Source organism: Chrysemys picta, chromosome 3 (genome assembly GCF_011386835.1).
Source record: "Chrysemys picta bellii isolate R12L10 chromosome 3, ASM1138683v2, whole genome shotgun sequence".
In the NCBI taxonomy this organism is placed as follows: domain Eukaryota; kingdom Metazoa; phylum Chordata; order Testudines; family Emydidae; genus Chrysemys; species Chrysemys picta.
The window spans coordinates 117,559,795-117,574,674 of record NC_088793.1 but is presented as its reverse complement, the minus strand read 5'-3'; the positions used below and the strand labels follow the sequence as shown (position 1 = coordinate 117,574,674).

Sequence of the window (14,880 nt, the reverse complement as noted above, 5' to 3'; positions counted from 1 at the left end):
TCTCTGTGCAACTGCCAACCATAAGATAATCAGTCCTTATGGTCATTTAAGTCTTATACTATTTTGATTGGTTCACCTTAAAGATTGGCTTCTCAACGTGCCTTTTGGATGTATCAGCGACTTCAATGCAAAACAAATAACTTGTGAGATACAACTCTTCTTTTTTTAAAAAAAAGGTGTATCTGTCTATATCTATATATCTTACTGATCACATTTCTATTTAAAATAGGCAGCAGGGTCCAAACTATTTACAATATATTGTCATCAAGCTGCTTAGGCAACAAAACTTCCTCAAACTGAAGGGGTCTGTTACTTAATGCTTTAAATGGCTTTATAGTTTTTGACTGGCCAGGCAAAATGAAGCACTATACTCAACTTGACGGCATTTCTCAGTTTGTCTGTTTGTAACACAGTAAATTTTGAATGCTACATCCAATCAGTTCCAACAATTTGGGAATATTCTAGGCAACAATGGGAAAAACCCTATTGATTTTGGTAAAAACTGGAAACTGGAAAAGCCACTAGCACTTAAAAAAGGTTGCTCCTTGCTCTTCCTATGAGAGCCACCTAACACAGCTGAGGGGCAGTTGCTTAACCAGCAGGGGGAGGCAGAGAGAGAGGAGCGTGAAGGAGATTTCATTCCTTCCTTACTCCATGCATCCTGCTTCCCCAAAGTCTATTCCATGGATGGGGGACACCAGCCATCTGCCCATCCCTTTGAATCTAAGAGGGTAGAAAGATACTTAGAGCTGGGGAGGGAAAAAAGGAGAGATCCCCTATGCCAGGGGCTGTGTGTGACTGTGGAATCCTGAGATGAGGAGGGAGGGAAATAGGGGAACACACACAGCCCTCGGAATGGGGTGGGGGGACAGCAGGAATGGGGAGACGCATGGAAACAACAGTCATCAGGAGCCCACTGGCTAAAAGGAGAACTAAGATGAGAGTGTGTTGTTAGCCTGGAAGGTTTTAATTATTGCAATCTGGGATAGACTTCATCCATTCTGAAAAGATTTGCACTGAAAAATGTGGGTAACTCACTGAGCTTGGCCTATGTGAAAAGGTAGTGCATGACCCTCTAATGATATTCTATCAAATATTATAGCATAATCTACTATATCTCTAGTATGAATTTACAGACGCTCCCTGGGTTATGCAAACCCGACTTATGGAAATCTGGACTTACGGAAAAAGTTCCGTAACTTCCGTAAGCTTTTTTTGGGGGGGGGGGGGGAGAGATGCGTAATTGTCGGAGATACGTTCCCAACTTACACAAGGCGTTCCAGAACGGAACGCTTGCATAAATCAGAGAGCTTCTATATGGGCATAAAGCATATAAAATGGGGGGGGGGGGGGAAGATAGGAAGTTACTTCACACTTTAGCAAGAATCTGTGGTTAAGCCTGGACAGTCAGCTGTTGTAGTTACTCATCCTACATACAGCTCCTCTGAATGAAACACAGAACTGCTGCTGCTTGACATGTTTTAAAAGTTTAGGCCTAAATTATGGCAAGGATTCTGGCCTATGTCTGGATATATGTAACATAGTTATAAGCAGCTCCATATATTCTGTATCATTACTACACAGGATTTGGTAGTGTCCAAGAACTGCCCTGTATGCCCCATGCAGTCCCATTGGGCCAAATTAACTCCTAGTGCAATTCCATTTATTTGAACAACATTATATCAGGAATTAATAATTTGGCCCATTGTCTTTGCTGGGGGTAAATCAGGGAGCAGTTGTTGTAAATGAACAGAGTTATCTTACAAAAGAAAAGTTCAACAGAGCTGAAGGCCTGAGCTGATTTACAGTATAAACAATCTTTTAATGTACACAGCACATATTTAACAAGAAGTTAACAAGACAGTTTGTCTAGTGCCAGCAGGAACTCATTAAACCACTATTCATGGGAGCTGAAAAAAACCCTGCATTACAACCTATGCACTAGGCAACAAGTGCTTCTATTAACCCATTTTATGAGAGGCAAATGAGAGTATACACTTCCTTGGAATTAATGTTTACCCCCCTATACTACATGCCACTTCATTGTCATAGGCTAAAACTATCACACGACATCTAGAAGGGTACAAAATTAAGACATCTGTGTGAACTGGTTAAAGAAAGTTCAGGATGGGCAGCTGGTGCAATGCACACTGTTCTCTAAAAGAATAGTTGATAATATATTAAGTCTGTATACTCCTCTGACAAGAGGCCATAATGCTTATTGTCACATTTGAAAAGCTTGTCTATGAAGCATATGGAGAAGGAATTAAAGTGGACAAAAAGACTGATCCTCTATATTGTCTCCACTATATAGTCATGCCAAAAAGAGAAGGACATTTTTCTATTTAGTTGCCTCCCTCCTGGTGTGAAGCCACCAAATGCCTGTTAGAAGCAGGCAGGCAGTAGACAGCAATATGTATATGCTTGTGAAACTAAACTCCTCCGCAGACAGCGGGGCCCTAATCCAAAAGGAATCTTGGGATTCTCATGATTAAAAAAAAAAAAGTTACTCACTTTGTGCAGTATGATGATTCTTCGAGATGTGTGTCCCTATGGGTGCTCCACTGTAGGTGACACCCGAGCAATACCCCTTCTGAAGGGTCTGGACTTCGGAGTCAGATGTCAGCACCATGCTGCCGAAGATGACATCGGAGGTGCAGTGCCCACTGATTGCATAGTGTTCTGTGAAAGTGAGGATTGACGCCCATGTTGCCGCTCTACAGATCTCAGAGATAGGGACATCCTTGAGGAAGGCGATGGATGAGGAGATTGACCTTGTGGAGTGTATACGAATGGCATCTGGAGGGGTCACATTACAAACTTGGTAACAATGTCTGATACAGTTCGAGTCCCATTTGGAAAGTCTTGGGGCTGATATTGCTGAACCCTTTGATCTTTTCACCAGAGAAAAAAGCCTAGGGGACTTCCTGAAGGTCTTTTTCCTGTCCAGGTAGAAGGCCAAGGCTCTCTGGACAAGCAGGATATGCAATATAGCCTCCCTTATGTCTTGGTGAAACTTTGGGTAGAAGATTGGAAGGTAAATCAACTAATTCATGTGAAAGTGAGAGGTTACCTAGGGATAAGTTTTGGATGCGGTCTGAGTGTAACCTTGTCCGGAAAAAATACCACATAGGGAGGATGCACCATCAGAGTTGCTGTCTCTCCTATTCTCCTGGCTGTTTTCATAGATTGGTATGTTAGTGAACACGTGACCCTGGGTTCCAAGGGGGGCCTAGTCAGTCCTTTCAGTACAAGGTTCAGATCCTATGTGGGGGTAGGAAGTCGAGGTTGAGGGAAGAGGTTTACTATGCCCCTTGAGGAACTTTTTTGTTGTAGGGTGTGACAGTACTGAATACCCCTCTACAAGTTGGTGGAAGGCTGTAATAGCCACTAGGTGGACCCTGAGAGATCTTAGAGATAGTCCAGACTGTTTTAGGATTAAAGCATAGTCTAGGGTATGTGGAAGAGTCATGGATGCTGGGGAGATTTGTTGGGACAAGCACCAAACCTGAAACCTGGACCATTTCTGCAGGTAAGTGCATCATATCAAGGACTTTCTGCTGTGTAACAGAACCTCTTGTACCTCTCTTGAACTGGAGCTTTCTAGGTGTTGGAATCAAACAGGAGCCATGCCTTGAGGCGGAGAATCCCCAGGTTGGGGTGTAAGATACGTCCTCTGTTCTGTGAGAGAAGAAGTGGAACGCCCTGGAGAGCGATTGGCAGACACGTCTCAAGCTGTGACAGGTACGGTTACCAGGTCTGTCTTGGCCAAGTAGGAGATATCAGAATGATATGAGCGCCATCCCTTTTTATTTTCAGCAGGACCTGCAACAACAGTGGAAACTGAGGGAAGGCGTAGAGAAGGTCCCCGTCCCAGGGGAGAAGGAAGCATCACATAAAGAAAGAGTGTTGTCCGATCCCTGCTCTGGAGTAGTAGCATTGACACTTTTTGTTCACATGAATGGCAAATAGATTTGTAGACAGTGTCCCCCATCATCTGAATGGGTCGCGAAGTACTGACAGGGGCCTCTCCCACCTGTGGTTGTGTGGGAATTTGTGACTGAGACTGCCCGCTATCAAGTTTTGTGTACCTGGGAGGAATGCCATGGACAGTATAACATTGTGGGAGATGCACCAATTCCATAATCTCATTGCTTGTGCTCATAGGGAGGGCGATCTGGCTCCCCCCGCCAATTGATGTAGTACAAACAAGCAATGTTGTCTGTCAGGATCTCTGTGTGTGATCCTGTGATAAGTGGGAGGAAATAGGCGCAGGCATTCCTGACTGCTCTCAGCTCGAGATTGATGTGGAGGGATATCTACGCAGGTGACCATTTGCCTTGCGTCATGAGGCCCATTAGATGCGCACCCCACCTTATGAGTGATGAGTCGGTGGTGAGGAGCAATAACAGTGATGTTTGCAAACATTAGCTGGGACCTTTCACCTGTTTAAAATAGTTTTTCATCCTGGTGGGTAGTGACAGCAGTTTATAAACCGAGCCGAACCATATTTGGAGACACTGTATGTGAAGCCTGGCATGAGGTATCACTGCCACGCCCACTGCGTATGTCCCAAGGGCAAAGCCTGGCCGGTATTTGTAGGCCGCTTTCTACGGTGTCTATGAGTGTGACTAAAGATAGGAACCTGTGTGGAGATAAAAGGGCTTTGGACTGTAATGCATCGAAGCAGCCCCTACGAATTCCTGGCATTGCACTGGAATGGGAGTTGACTTCTTGTATCGTAGTGTCAGTAACTTGGCGAGCCTCCCAGAGAGATCGGGCTCTGAGGAGACAATCGTCCAGGTATGGGTAAATCATTATCTCTTGAGAGTGTAAATGAGTGGCCACCACTGAGAGAACCTTGGAAAATACCCTCGGGACTGATAATAGCCCAAAGGGGAGCACTCTGTATTGGTGGTGGTTGTGTCCCAGAGTGAATCTGAGGAATCATTTGTGAGCTGGTAGGATCGAGATCTGAAAATAGGAGGTCCTAGAGGTCGAGGGCTGAAAACCAGTTTCCCTGTTCCAGTGCTGGAATGATCGTTGATAAGGTGACCATCTTGAATTTTTGAGTCTTGACAAACTTGTTGAGAGCTCTGAGGTCTAGTATGGGTCTCCAACCTCCCTTCTTTTGGGATATTAGGAAATAATGAGAGTAGAACCCTTGCCTCATAGATGTTGAGATATTGGTTCTATGGTGCCTAGCTGGAGGAGGCGATCTACCTCATGTAGTAGTAAACTCATGAGAAAGGTCCCTGAAGAGGGAGGAGAAGGGTATCGTGGAGGAGGTAGGGAGATAAACTGAATGGAGTATCCAGTTTGGACAATCTCTAGGATCCATCGGTCCGATCTTATGTGTTCCCAGGTACTGCGGAACGCTGCCAGTGGTGGCCAAAAGGGGTTGGAACAATGGTCAGCTGTGACAGTTGGAGGGGGAGTGGTCTAACAGTGCCTTGACCTGCCCATCAAAGTGGTGTTTAGGTGTAGAAGGCTGAGATGAAGATTGTGTGCCAGATGGTTTTCATTTATGGAATTTCCCTTTCTTTCTCTGTGGCTCGTAGCGGCGCTGAGGATGGTACTGAGGTGCATGTGGTCTATGCTGGAATTGGGGACTAAATAATCTCTTTTGTCCTGGTGTATAGATACCCAGTGACCCAAGTGTAGCCCTTGAATCTTTCAGGGCATGAAGGGAGGAATCAGTTTTCTTGACAAAGAACTTTATGCCCTCAAAGGGAAGGTCCTCAACCATGGACTGCATCTCTTCTGGGAATCCCAACAAATGAAGCCATGATGCTCATCGCATCACCACAGCCGTGGAGATAGACCTAGCTGCCGTGTCTGCTGAATCAAGGGAAGATTGCAGTGATGTCTTTGCCACTAATTGGCCCTCCTGGATAATTGCCTTGAATGAGTCACGATGCGTTTCTGGCATCTTTTCAATAAAGTTATTCAGTTTTGAGTAATTTATGTAATTGTATTTTGCCGTGAAGGCCTGGTAGTTGGTGATATGAAATTGTAGAGTGGCTGAGGAGTATGCTTTTCTGCCTAACAGATCAAGGAGCTTGCAGGCTCTGTCAGAGGGAGAGGCCCTTGACAGGTGTTATTGGCAGCAAGAGTTGACAGCATCAACCACAATGGAGTTGGGTGGTGGGTAGGAGAATAAGAATTCAGATTCCTTAGTGGGGACATGGTATTTTTGTCCGGCTGCTTGCAGGTTAGGGCCACTGATGCCGGGGTTTGCCACACAGTCTTTGCCAGGTCTAAAATGACCTCATTAATTGGGAGGGCAATCTTTGAGGAGGCTGAAGAATAGAGGATATCAAGGAGTCGATGGTAGGTATTATTGACTTCCTCCAATGAATCTGGAGAATACCTGCCACCCTCTTTGCCAGTTTCTGAAAGAGAACAAAGTCATCCACCAAAGATGGTGGAGAAGGCACGATGGCTTCATCTGAAGAGGAGGAGGATATGGTCCTCGGAGTCTCTTTCTCCTCAGTACCAGCTTCCTGTTCCTCTAAATCTCGAGGTGGTTCTGAAGTGAGTGTGCCTCAAAAGTTCTTGGGCAAGGCTCAGAATTCAAGAGGCACTTTTTTTTTAATTTTTAAGGGTAAAAATAAAGAAAGGGGGAAAACTACAGCTAGAGATTCTATTCTACAACTAGGAGACTAAGTAACTATAGGTGAGAAGATAAAGATGATAGTCTTAACAGACTGCTAATGGCTTCATCTCTAGCAAAGGGTGGTCAAGAATAAGCTGAGGATGGTTAGCCCACGTGCACTGGCTAGCCTCGTGGCGCTGCCCGAGGGGAGACAGCACATGTGTGGGCCCAACAGACATTGCTACCAAAGTTCTCTGATCAGCAGCGCAGGGATGCAGGCAGACCTACAGTGAAGCACCCATAGAGACACTACTCGAAGAATAAATAACATTCAAATGCATGAAACACAAACAAAAGACACAGGAGCAAGGTAATTTCTTCAGGAAGAACTACATTATGTGAATAGCAACAAAGAGTCCTGTGGCACCTTATAGACTAACAGATGTATCAGAGCATAAGCTTTCGTGGGTGAATACCTACTTCATCAGACGCATGTTAACTTTGGGGTAATTTTATATATTTTCACCTCAAGGCAGTGTTTTACAAAAAGCCATCAGTGTAAGTGAGGAATATTTCACATATTTACTGAAAGATCTGAATCAACAGATGGAGGGAGACAGAAAGAGACGTGGGCTGCTGTGAAACTGGCAAAAGCCAGTGCTTCAGTCAGGGTCTGGTACCGGAAGCAATGAGTTTACCAGCTTGAAGTTCTTCCAACTCTTTGTCTCTCTTTTTCTCTATGCTGTTATAATGTGAGACATACAAGACTTTGAGAATGAGAAATGCTTTGGATCAGGTGAGGTTTCTGTAAGGGTTACTAGATAGCCATCTTGGTTCATCCCCCTGTCAATCACTCTGAGTTTTCCCCATTTCCTCCCAAACACCCATGAGCTGGACTCAAATGATCTTTCTGGTGGAAGTTCAATAGGAACAGGGCTACCTGATCTTTATTGGAGAAGAATAATTAGCCTCTGAAGAAGTCAAGAGGGGGACATCCCTCTTGAAGGTATTTATCTGTCTAGGCTAGGGTGAACAGATGTCCCAGTTTTATAGGAACAATCCCTATATTCGGGGCTTTGTCTTATATAGATGCCTATTACCCTTCAATCCCGGTCCAAATTTTTCACACTTGCTTTCTGGTCACCCTAGTCTAGGCATTTATGCTACATCTTGTTATCTGAGTGTCTGTATGGCAAACTTGAATTTGAGGAAATGAAGATCTTGAGATATTGTAACAACAAATCATTTCCTGAAAACTGCTGTGCAATAGAGATTTAAACCTATTCAAATCAACCTCTGTTTGTAGCTCATACTTCAAATGTCAGCAGAAGATTCACAATTACAAAAATAGACACACTAAACACTAGCAGACATAGTATTCAATTCTTGTCATTAACTATGCTGTTTATTTCTCCAACATCTACACCATGTTGAAATGGAAAAAGTCTATATTTTCCAAGATAGGAAAAATTCCATCCTAATTTCCTCATTTTTATTACTTCCTTACAAATATTTGTTTAACTTCCTTAGGACAGAGAACTAGGTGCAAATTTAGTTGCTCAGCTAATTGGGTTTTCAGTGTTTCATTTGATTTCTTTTCCAGTATAAACAGGTGGCTCAGCAGCACTCTTATAGAAAACTGAACTCCCAATGACTGTTTTTTAGCAGTGGAAAACCAATCACTTCTCTTCCCTTCTCTTTGCTAAGAGTTGCCAGATTTTGACATAAGGTAAAAATGACATGTCTGCAATGCAAGGGATTAGGTAGGAAACTGCATTCATCATAAAGACACTAAGGAATTACAAGCATATAAATGCAAACTCAGACAAACCCTTATCACTAAAACTATATGAAGTTAGTGTTTTTCAAAAGATTACTTTATAGTAACTTCTGCTTCATTATAGGCCAGATGTTGATACCCAGCATGATTAAACATAGGTCTACACTTACAGCAGTGTGTAGAGGATAGGCACTGCACACCCAGCTAGCACGGGTTTAAATAGGAGTGTAGGCAGTGAGGCGCCGTACACACCTGAACTTCCAGGTCAGACGCCCTACCTACCTGAGCACTGCCTCCCACATCTCCTTGGTTTTAACTCTGGCTCTGATACTGTTACCCTGGGTGATATTAATTGAGTCACTTAGACCACAGTTTTCCAAGGTGGCTTCTGATTTTTGATGCCTCGATACTATAAAGGAGTCTCTAGCACCTAAGCCTGGGTTCAGACTATTACACCCAAGTTATTTTTAAATAAAAAGAGAATACAAGGATGAAACCCATTAAGATTACCTATTAAGTCAAAGTAGTGACACTTTCTTTTGTTTCCACATGAACTGAATTAGATGACAGACATTCTCACAGAGCTTGAGTTAGAACCATTTCCCCTTCTCCCCCCCCCCCCCCCCCCGCCCATTTCAAGGTAAACGAGTCTGCCTTAACTGCTTTCTTAATCAGGTAAGTATATACATTTTAGTGCCTAGAGTATGAAATATACTCTAGCAATATCTTATTATAATGGAATATCTTGAGATTAACAGAAGTTGCAAATCTGTCTCTGAGAAACAATGAATCTGGTGAATGGACACATACATTTATTATATTGAATACTCCAGGTAATGCTGGCCTGTAATATCAAGCCAACAAGCTGAGTGATGGCCCTAACATAACTAATTAATTAGTTCCATCATAATTTTTGTTTTATGACACTAACTTTTATATGCCAGTAGTCAATTTAATGGTATTTTAAATTGAACTACGGCCCCTGAGAGATGCTACTGACGGTATTGCAAATCTTGTAATCATATATTTTTTTTAATTTCAAAGATGACCTAATAAAGTTACTTTATAATTAAATCAATCCTATCAACTTCTCCTTTGTGATTTTTTTATTCTTTTTTTAAAATCATGCCAAGATTAAAGATCAGAAAACACTTGCCACCACACTTAAGCACAAAGATGACTTCCACTCCCTCATGCAGCAATGAACCTGATCTAGGTTTCCTGTGGAATTTTAATAGCATCCTCCAGAGGTATAAAGAGGGAATTGCACCTTTTTTTCCCCCACCATTCATGATACACTGAGTTAAATCTGCTTATATCTTTTACACACAATTTTTCCAGGGGAGAAAATCCCCCCAAACTGCTTGAAATATAAAGTATTATCTTAAAAACATGTTGACATCACAAAACACATTTCTTCCAACACAGCAAAGCAGTCTCAAACACAGTGACGTTTATAGTGCTTGGTTGTGATGTGGCATTTGATAGAATGTGTCAGTTCACAAAACGCCAAGTCCTGCAGTCCCCACTCACTCCTATTTAGACAAAAAAGTCCATGAGATGATGGGTAAAACTGGCATTGGCCTACCACGGACAATGAGGGTGTGGGGGAAGAGAATGCTTGACAGAGCTCAATAGTGCTCTAAGGGCATGATCCAGCTCCCAGTGAATCAATGGAAAGACTCCAATTGACTTCTATAGGCACTGGCTCAGACCCAAGGGGAGTGTGCCCACTGCTACAACCCTTGAGGGTGTGCAGCATGTACGACCTTCTACTAGCTGGTATGGCGGAAAACAGGATCATACACTCACCACTTTTCTGTCCATTTATGGGTGTCCATGATGCTGGCCAGGAGCAGTCCTAACACTAAGGATCTTTGCACCCTCCCCATCTTGTTCACCCATGCAGAATACAGCCACAATCTCACCCTCACCCCATACATTTAGCATACTTCCTCTATCTGATAGTATGACAATAAGATTGAGAAATTCAAAGAGAAGGTAGCTGGAGAATCACATTAAAAGTGTCTCAAGGTAAAAGATACATTTATATCAAGTGGATACCTGTATTCTACTGGAATGCATTAAAGAAAATACTGATTGGTGGGGAAGGCTGCTGTAAAATGTCTCCATTTTCAGCTGATTACTGTTATTATTTTCATAGTGCCCTAAATGTACATGGTAAGTTGCGCAAATGAAGTATATTAAAACGTACAGCAAAACTCCTGCCCCTAAAAGTGACACCATTTCAACTTTTAATGCTCACATATGGTTATAAAGCCTTGACATTGCAAAACAGAGTACTTAGCATTACTGGGATGATTCAGTGAAACAGGTTAAAAGAACATAATTTTCCTGCAGAAATGAGCATTTTCAGTTTCATTGCTACTCTCAGGAAATCACTATAATTACAGAAATGCATGAAATTTAAATGGATTTTAGACAGTTTGTAACTGGATTTCTCTCTTGTAGCATGAGGATACTTTTTTTAAAATGGATAAAAAAAGAAAAAACTAGTTTTAAAATAACTGTCTGGCCAGGGGAAAAGTAATACAATCATCATTATATCATCTCCTCACCATTTGCTGTGTTCTTTTTGAAATTATCCAGAAATTCTTCCAGTAGCTGAGACTGGTTAGGAGGGGGTAACAAGCTTTTCGGGTCCCTGGAAATGTCGCCATCTGACCACGACGTACATAATGCTCGCTTAGGGCCATAATGACTTGCTCTCACCGTGAGCGTGACACTTCTCTCAGAAAACAATAACTCCATCTGCCTGAGGTCAAGATCAGACACAGCCTCTCCGTTGATCATCAAGATTTCATTGCCCACTCTCAGCCCTAGGAGAATGAGAAAGGAAAGAAAATAAGAAGGGAATTCAGGAGCGCTGATGAACAGGGCTACAAAACAAATTATATTGCATTTTGATTTTTATACAAATGACCTAATCCTGCAGTTATCCCACTGGAGTCATAGGGAGTTTTGTGTGTGCGCCATGACTGCAGGATTGGCACCTATAACATGGCTGTTTCTACTCAAAGGCTAAAACAGGATGACTCTGACATGCAGCTTTAGAAAAGGGTATGATAGAAGAATCAAACAGACTCTCAGACCACGAGTTCATTTTAAGGTGGCTCTCAGCATCCTGAAAAGCCTATAGGCAAAATAACTCTTATTTTAGGATCCCAGTTCAGGAAACACAAGGGGCTTTATCAGGCTGATTTGTTCATTCTTGCAAAATTGCAACAGGGAAATCTAACAAGTGAGGTTTTTATGGGAGAGTTCAGTTAGATCCAAATAGTGGCAACTTGTACATTTTAGGATCAGCAACAACCAGTTGGCCACTGCACTCCAGATGACTAAGGGAACAATTCTCCCCTTCCTTTGCAGATGGTCCCAAACACAGCAGAATTGATGCGGTTCAGCAGTGGAGAGGGGAAGGTGAGATCTTAAGAGGCTGATGAGAAGTCCTACAATCCATGAGCACCACAAAGTAGAGAACTTCAGTGGTACCCTGCAATGTAATGCACAAGGTAGTTCTTTGGGAGCCAGCCTTTTGCATACCACTGCTTGGTGCAGGCAAATGGGAAGCTAAGAGCCAGGGAGGTTCCACCGTGTGAGGTGGAGAATTTCTCTCTTCTGTCCCTGTACAGATCCCAACATTTAGTGTGGGTGCTGGGAGCAGATTTTGCCCCAAGTGTAGACAAGCATTCTTTTCACTTCACCTCTCGTTAGAAGGGTTCCTCAGCCACTTTATGCAAATTATCTTACCTAGCATCATCTACTGTACATGGTGATCAAGCAAGAAGACCAAGGGTAGTAGAAGCAAAGAACCATTTTCAGGCCATTTTAAAGCTCCCTAAAGTTTGCTACTTAATAAAAAGGAATTAAAAACATAACAGTGGTTAGTACAGCCATGACACAAACCTTCTTTGTAAGCCAGTCCATCTGGAAGGACATCACTTATGAATATATGAGTAAGATGCTGGTTTTCAACAACTTGAGCTGTGACTGCAAACCCTGGAATTAAGAAGAAAGATGGTTTTACCCTTACCACTTGGTCTGCTTAAAACAACAATCAGGTGAATTTCTGGTCAGGTATTTCTCATTTAGTTTTGTATGTTCAGTAGATTTAATCTACATAATCAAAGAGAGGTGACATTCTCACTCCCAACTTGTATATACACACGCCTATGCAGACCCACACCCTAAGGACAAATTCTCTCATGTAAATTTCTTTACTCTTAAAAGCAATGTAAATAGTTATTATGAGATATTTTATTGTTTGTTCAAGTAAGCCTGATATAGCTTTTCAATAACACAGATCACCAGATCCAGTGAAGGTCTATAAAATACTTTGACAAATATTGTGAGGATTTTATATGATTTCTTGTAAAAACTGGGAGAGAACAGTGTCTGAAGACATGCAAAAATTGTGTGTGTTTATAACCCATTTTTGTGTACAACTGACACAATCAGGATCAGGCCCCCATTCTGATGGAAGCTGTACAAACATTAAAAAAAGAAAAGAAAAAAAAGTCCTTGCCCCGAAGAACTGCCCCTAAGCCACTGTTTCCTTTCTCTAACTGAGAATGCTTGACACAAAGAAGTGGATGAGATCAGAAGTCAGCATGATGGAAAAGGAGTTCTTCTGCAATACCATGAGAATTCTCCATTTTGTTCCTCACACACAGACTTCTGGTCTCAGTCCCTGACTCAAAGAGACTATAATCTCAGACCCAATCCAATTTACATTAGAGATTGTCTACATGGTGTGTTAGTCCCCACTAGAGGGTTGTAAATTCTAGTGTGCACTAGCATGTTGTATGTTAATTAGACCCTGTGGATCCTGCAAGCACAGACTAAAAATTCCCTAGTGAGTGTTACTGTAATACTTTTTGAAACAAGACTACATTTACAGGCACACTGGAATTTTAGTGAGAACCAGCAGGGTCCGCACAGGCCAATTAGTGTGCAACACACTACTACACGCTAGAATTTACACCTCTCTGATGCAAGCTAATGCACCATGGTGACATGCCCTTAAAATCAATGGCAAGACTACCTTAGTGGGAATGAATTGACCTGAATGGGAGTGAATCAGGACCCCAATTTTATTTTTTCGGTTCCAATTTTCCTTCTGCAGTATTATCATCCTTCCTTTTTTCTCCACTGCCTTGCTCATTCTTGTTAATTGAATGACTAAAGTCCACATTTCACAATGAGCAAACATAAGGATATTCTTAGCCATTCCCTCCCACCGGGAAAAGAAGCCAGTTAAAATTTCTGTCGAGTGACAGCCTGTTGGCACAGGGTCAAGAGAATGTTTTGCTGCCAAAAAGGAAATCATATGTTGAGAGTAGGCTGGGTATTTCTGTTTAGTTGAGCATGAGAAAGTTGCCTGCCAACTCTTCAGCAGCTCTTTTACTGGCTGGTCAATGAAGTGGCAGGGGGAAGTAAGCCTTTCACTTGCCCCCCCCCAAATGCAGGAATCCAAAAAAAAAAAAAAAAAAAAGTCAGCAATTCTCGGGTCTTCCTTAAAGTGCTAACTTGTGCACTTTGCAGACTTGTCATATTGAACATGTACTGAACCAAAAATTGTCAACAAAGAGAAAGCACGTGGAAGGAAAAATTAAGCTTCAAAAAGAACAAAGAAAATAAAAGGAAAATCATTGGGAGGGATTTTACTAAAACTTACCAAAATCAGGTATATTCTCAGTCTTAGTAAGATGTACATGGTAAACATTTAAAGGAAAAATTTCTATTTCATCGTATATCTGTTAGAGAGAAAACATCACAAATTGTGAAACTGTAGGACTGCAAAAGCCAAAGGTTCAATATTTCATGGAAATCAGTATCATTTTAATTATTAAAAAAAAACAAGCTGCATTGTTAAATAATCCATTAACAAAGGGCCAGATTCTGCTACCTTTACTCACATTAGAGAAGTGTGTTATGCTGCAAGTATCACTGAACTCAATGGGACTAACTGTGGAATAAGGTATTACCTAATGGGTGAAATTCACCCATGTGCAGAGCACCAGCACTAGGCCTAGGCACCATTAAGTCCCACTTAAACCCTCAAAATAGTGCTTAAACCCAGGCTTAAGTGATGCCCTAGATCTCTAGTTCTCTGCACATGGGCGAGTTTAACTCACTGTGAGTAAGGGTAGCAGAATACAGTCTGTGATAGTGATCTAATCTAAAAATCCCATTTTGTATCTAATTCACAGACATTTATAGAGTGTAATTTAGCTGTGGCTACAAATATCGAGAAGTTCTTATCTAAAATTAGTCTAACTTGCCTGATCTTGTATGTATTCATATGCTTCAGGAATACAATACTCAATGTTTTCATCAACTAATCTTCTAAGCTGTAGACCGTAGTGTCTTGGTTCCAGCTGCCTCATCTAAGGGACGAAAAGAACATATTTGAAATTCATGATTTATTAACAGAATCCCAGATGTCAAAGAAGCCACACACACAAAGCCTTTAGAAGTT

General features: G+C 42.0%; 1 protein-coding gene across 4 annotated transcripts in view; it reads right to left on the bottom strand.

Moving 5' to 3' along the window:
* TIAM2 (TIAM Rac1 associated GEF 2) overlaps positions 1-14,880 on the bottom strand; it is a 235,778-nt gene that overhangs the window by 56,646 nt on the left and 164,252 nt on the right. For all 4 annotated transcript variants that reach the window (XM_008177654.4, XM_065588849.1, XM_042848258.2 and 1 more), the window contains exons 12-15: positions 14,684-14,788; positions 14,077-14,155; positions 12,306-12,398; positions 10,958-11,218 (exon numbers count right to left, since the gene is read on the bottom strand). In XM_008177654.4, coding sequence (XP_008175876.2) covers positions 10,958-11,218; positions 12,306-12,398; positions 14,077-14,155; positions 14,684-14,788 — 538 coding nt within the window. The remainder of the gene's footprint in view (positions 1-10,957; positions 11,219-12,305; positions 12,399-14,076; positions 14,156-14,683; positions 14,789-14,880) is intronic.